At 35.3% G+C, this 6,140-nt stretch overlaps 1 protein-coding gene across 1 annotated transcript; it reads right to left on the minus strand.

Annotated features, from left to right (window-relative positions):
* Positions 1-2,496: 2,496 nt before the first annotated feature.
* Positions 2,497-3,191, minus strand: LOC110099908 (histone H2B.4). Its single transcript, XM_020827219.2, has one exon. It carries the CDS (start codon positions 3,138-3,140, stop codon positions 2,685-2,687), a length of 456 nt encoding a protein of 151 aa, XP_020682878.1. The 5' UTR covers positions 3,141-3,191; the 3' UTR covers positions 2,497-2,684.
* Positions 3,192-6,140: the final 2,949 nt, after the last annotated feature.

Raw genomic sequence — 6,140 nt, forward strand, 5'->3', positions numbered from 1 at the left:
ATGGATTAGAAAATTAAGGAACTTGTCAGAAATTAGCAGCCTAATTAATCAATAAATCTATTTGTTTTAATTTAATTAAATTTCTTAGCAGAAAGATAGTAGCAGTTGCTGTGGGAAGAATATTAGAATGAGAAACACAATTGGCCATTGAATTTTTTAATCGAAGAGCTCAATAATGCTTGACTGGTTTTTTGTTTTCCCAGATTATCAAAGACTCACTGCATACCTTTGTCAATGGGATTTTTTTTTTTTTAACAAAATTATGATATATTAACTAAAAAAGAAGGGGTTACAACAGCAGAAGAAAGGAAAAAAAATATAAAAAGAAGAACACCAAATAAAAGATACAGTCACAATAAAACAAAAAATAAAAATTCGAAAAAAGAGGGCTCAGAGAAGGCCGAGACCCCTAGCATCCTCGAATCCGCACAAGACCATCCAGAAAAGGTTGCCACAAGAAACAATTTCCAATCCAATCGATGAGCAATCCGGTCAAACGCAAGAAACAATCAACCTTGAAATGAATTATCTTCTTCTCCCACCTCTAGTCCAAAATTTCCCACGAGAAGCAACCGTAAGAGGTCTATCCCGAGCCAATTTAAACTCATTTCCAGGATCTAAATATGACTCATAATCAGATTCATATTCAAACGAATTAAGCAACCAATCACCATGGGACCTAACATCCAATCCGGAAATACCTCCCACCCGGTACATCATAGTTTGGGATGCCATTAAATTTACAAGAACATTAACCAAATTTTAAGAATTGCCCAACAAACCTTCCACATCCGAATTTACCACCTTTGTCAATGGGATACAACGCTTGAAGGACGACAACTTCCTCTAGTTTATTTGTGCAGAAACACCTAATAGAATAACCAGGCCAACATCAAATCTCAATGGTTTTGACAAAATATTGGATGAATTGTGCAATGCAACCATCTTCTCCAAGCTAGACTTACGAGCGGGCTATCGTAACAATTTAAACTCTTAATTATTGAGGGTTTTTTTTCTCACTTTAGTTTAATGGGCTCATAATTTTATCTCGTTGGTGTAACTTTCTAGAAGGTCATGTATCTCAGGATTTCTCCGAACGAGCACATTTACTATTTAAATTTCTTTAATAAAATTTCAACCATTGCGCCAAAAGGTATCTCTCAACGTTTAAGAGTTTAGCTTCTTTTTATCAAAAAGATTTCACAGCAATAATCAATTATGGTTGCTACAATTGTGCCTAATATTGGTTTTGAACTCATGAAAGGCACCACAAGTTCATCCTAATGCATGCCATTTGAGCCATCAATGCAACGAGGAATAATCCTGTCCGGACATCAAATGATCCGAAAAACAATCAAAACACGTCATATCATCCATCACTAAGCAAAAATAATGATGTGGTGAGTTATGGTTGGCATTCAAAAATTAACTGATGTAATGATGACAACTAGATTTACTATCTATTTTTTTTTTAGATAAATTCATATAATTATTATTAATTACTCCAAAGACTAAACTAACACTTATATTATAAATTTAAGAAAAAAAATAATTTTTTTTTTTGGGACATTTAGGCCGTTTAAGGCAAACTCACACACACAACACATACACATGGACTCGAACCTTGGACCTCTTAGTTGAAAGCCTAAGCTCTCAACCAATAGGCCAAGGGGAGTTGTGTAAATAATAATTTTATTTTCGTATTCAAATTTGACACAAGAAATGCACCAACTAAACTAAAAGATTAAAGTTGCATTCAACTACCGTTTTAAATACAAAATTGACTTAGGCTTTGTTTGTTTGAGCATTTTTTTGCTTTTTTCATTTTTAAAAACAGGATTTTTTTGTGTTATTTGGTTCATTAAATCAAGTTCCCAATAACTCTTTTGTTCATTTTTTTTCCAATAACTCTTTTTTTTGTGTTGTTTTTTCAATATTTTCTAAATAAAATGATTATCTATTGTTTCAATTCTGTGTTGAATTATGTGGCACTATAAAATTGCATACAAAATTAAAAAGGAATCATATGTCCTCCAGCTTTTTCTAAACATAAATCTATGATTGCTTGAGATTGATCGTTTTGTAAGCGGATGGCCAGGTATGATGTGATGCGATTCAAACTGACCGGAATGCTTCTTCGCACCCCTCAACATTTAGAATTGTTTGGGCTGAAAACTATTGCGCCACACTTCTAGTTGCAAGATCTTCATATGCAATCGTGCCTGAACTTTTAATTAACCTTGTTATACGAAAATTCATCGATAAATATACTGAACGCATACCTCAATATCTAAAAATGTTAGTATATGATCCTAAGACAGAAAAAAGTTAAGATTGAATGTGGAGATCCCAAAAACTAAATTAAATTTTTAACATTTCAAAGAAAAGAGGAAAATTTTAACACAAACGTTTAATGATCAAGAATCAAGATTATAATCTCGGATCATTATCCATTTTCCAACTCCTGATTCAATTTTGCTTTGGACATCGATTCAAAGGCTTAAAATGCAAGTCATCTGTTTCTTCAAAAGATTCAATCTCCCCTGACACTAAACACATATTTGATTTTTAATTAGACACGGCTATGCCAGAAATCAACCAAGATGAACGATAAATCTGACAACCACAGAAAACCCTATTAATCTTTGAGAACAGAGACAAGAAGCAAAACCCTAACCATTTTCCTAAGAGCTAGTAAACTTGGTAACCGCCTTAGTACCCTCGGAAACCGCGTGCTTGGCCAGCTCGCCGGGGAGAACAAGACGCACCGAGGTCTGGATCTCACGCGAAGTGATAGTAGGCTTCTTGTTGTACCGAGCTAGGCGGGAAGACTCCTGCGCAAGCTTCTCGAAAATATCGTTGATGAAAGAGTTCATTATGCTCATCGCCTTACTGGAGATCCCAATGTCGGGGTGAACCTGCTTCAAGACCTTGAAGATATAGATCTTGTAGGTTTCAGATGACTTCTTAGCTTTCTTCTTCTTCTTTTCACCTCCCTCCTTCGTCGGCAGCCGCTTCTCTGCCTTCGGTTTCTTCACCGCCGGACCTTTCTCCGCGACCGGCGCCTTCTTCTCTTCGGTCGCCGGTTTCTTCTCGGCTGGTTTCTTCTCCGCGGGTTTCTTTTCGGCCTTTGGCGCCATTGTCGAGAGGAATCTGAGATCTGAGGGAAACCAAAGAGAGAACAATGCGGAAAAATTTGTCGTAGGGTAGAAGCAACGAATGGTTTTATAAGAGAAAGCGAGAATTCTGATTGGTGGAATTGTATCGTAGAGGATTGATGACGTGGCATGTGATTGTCCATCCGATGTCGCAAAACATAACATCTTAAGCATGTGCCAGTTAATTTTGTTGATGATTTTTCTTTTATAATTATTAGCTATAAATTATAAAATAATTAATTTATATGCCTTATATATATAAATATAATATATATAAATATAAGGAGGATTTACATGTATATCACTTTATTTCATAATATTTAAGTATTTAATATTATAAGTCTATCACTTTATTTCGAAATATTAAGTATTTAATATCAAATGAAATGGTATGCATGTAAATCCTTCTAACTAAAATTGTAGGAATACATGAATCAATTTATTTTATTTTTTAATTTGCTAAATAAATTTTAGATTAAAATAATCTTTCTTGATCTTGACCGAGAACTATTTTTTAAGTCTGTTGCAAATAAAATTGATTCGAGTAGAACAATATTCATATAAAATTTGATCAATATTAAGATTATAAATGAGAAAATTTTGATGTATGATCCAATATTCTTTAAATTCTAATCGGATATTAATATTCATTATTCCAAAAAAAAATTCAATCAAGGTTCAAATAAGGTGTTGTCAAAAAAATTTATAAATAAATAAAATAGTTAAATGGCATGATCAAATAAAGTTCGTTCAATGCTGAGCTCTTATAGTAACCTTCCTAAGTTTGGCTTTATTGTTTTTAAGTGTGTTTTTATTGATGCTATCTATAGGCTGTTCTCCGATTTTATCATGTCAGTTAGTGGTTGGTGTAATTGTTGGATTGCTTCTAAGGATTGGATTGTATGTTTTCTGATCTTTTTTATCCTGTCTTTGGAGATGGATCAATTGAAACTTTTATTTCTATTACATTTTCTTTCATTATTTTGCTTATATTTATTTTGCTAATAGCCTAATACTATGTTTTGGCATAGTCTCTTGTTGGTTGTCTCTTTTTTGCAGTGCACGACAATCGGGCATGGCTTTTTTTTTCGACTGAAAGACTGTATTTCTTGGGCTACACTTTCATATTTCATTTTTGGATGCTTGTCTATAGCATCAGTAGATTATTATTAAGGAATTTTGTAATTGTTGGTAGATGTGAACATTGGCTCCTAGGTTGTCCTTCTATTGGTTTTGTACTCTTCTCAAGCTGGTGTTTTCCTTTTTTGTTATGTAATAAGCTTTTTATTTAACACGTAGGCCCCTCCGGGGGTTTTTATTATTAAAAAAAAAAGATCGCACTTATTAAGTAGCAAAGTATGATATAGCAGAATTAAATCACAACAACTATAACAATTAAGCAGCAATGCTAAGGATGAAATTTTAACAAGAATCCTTCTAGTAAATTAAAGTTGTTATAAGTTTTACATCAACATATTTTATAAACATAGTAAACAAAAACTTTGAACATCTAAATACAATAAAAAAAGACTACAACAATGTTATAATATTAGAAAGTGCTCAAATCTAATGACAACTATAACTTTCTTTGGGATAATTTTTTTATTGTTTTTTAAAGTAGCTTTTTTGTACATTTTTTTTTTTTGAATTAAAAATTTTTGTATTAAAAATCTATTTTAGAAAGCAGTAAGAAAGCTGTCCCAAACGAAGCAACAACATTAGGCGGTAGTTCGGCGAAGCACAGGGCGTCAGGTGGTGGTTCGACGGAGCAACATCGTTAGGCGGGGGTCCGGCGGAGCACAGCGCGTCAAGTGGTGGTCCGACGAAGCAACGCCGTTAAGCGGTGGTCCGGCGGAGCACAGAGCGTCAGGTGGTGGTCCAACAGAGCAACGACGTTAGGCGGTGGTCCAGCGAAGCACAAGGCGTAAGGTGGGGGTTCGGTGGAAGTCCGGCGTTGGTGGAGCAGTGGTGGTTCGACTGAACTCCGGTAGTGGTCCGGCGGAGCACAGAGCGTCAGGTGGTGGTTTAACAGAGCAACGACGTTAGGCGGTAGTCCAGCGAAGCACAAGGCGTAAGGTGGGGGTCCGGTGGAAGTCCAGCGTTGGTGGAGCAGTGGTGGTTCGACTGAACTCCGGTAGTGGTCCGGCGGTGGTCCGGCGAAACTCCGGTGGTGGTCGAGGAGGCTAGGAAGTAAGAGCGATATCTGATATCTCTCTTTTTTTCCTTAGGCTTAGGGTTCCTTTTTCAAGAGAGATGGAGCTCTATTTATAGATTTTAAGAATGACATGACCCGTAAATAGATGGAGGATCAAGGCAATTTGGGAGTGGTTGGATGGACGGCCGATGTTGAATCCCTTGGTCACGAACCGTTTGATGGACATTTAAATGTCTTAGTGATGTTGGAATTCAGTGATCATGGGCTCGTTGGATTCGGCTCATCGAGCCGCTCGATTCGAGTATAAGCTTGTCATGTTTGGAAACCGTTTGGTAATCCAAATTGGGGTTTGAACCTTCCAACAACGCTTCGGGTCCTTGATTTGGACCAATTTGGGCTCGGATTGGGTCTAATTTGGTGTCGTTGGATTCGTATTTTTGAGACGCTCAGTTTGACTATAAGTTTGCTGAAATCGAAGTGTGGATGCTCCTAATTTTAATCTCAGAAGTCTCCAACTTGATTTTGCCTTGAGATTTGTGCTCGACCAAGATAATTTTTTTGACGATTTATCAAATTTATTTAAATTATTGCATGTATGAGATAAAAAAGACTATATAAATCAAAATGATCCTCACTTTACCAATTTGATTTTCCACAAATAATAATTGGAGTAATATATGATTAATGATTTGAAATTGATTGTAAAATTAATTATTATCATTATTATTATAACTGATTGATGACAAAAATATAAAGGCTTCGTTTGGGGTGATTTTTTTACTACTAAAGCATCTTCATAGTACAAAAATTATAATTTTTATACTATA

Source organism: Dendrobium catenatum, unplaced genomic scaffold (assembly GCF_001605985.2).
Source record: "Dendrobium catenatum unplaced genomic scaffold, ASM160598v2 fragScaff_scaffold_334, whole genome shotgun sequence".
Classification (NCBI taxonomy): domain Eukaryota; kingdom Viridiplantae; phylum Streptophyta; class Magnoliopsida; order Asparagales; family Orchidaceae; genus Dendrobium; species Dendrobium catenatum.

What these genes read in the sequence shown, in the direction of transcription:
- LOC110099908 (XM_020827219.2), bottom strand. Translation starts at nt 3,140, where the DNA reads ATGGCGCCAAAGGCCGAAAAGAAACCCGCGGAGAAGAAACCAGCCGAG.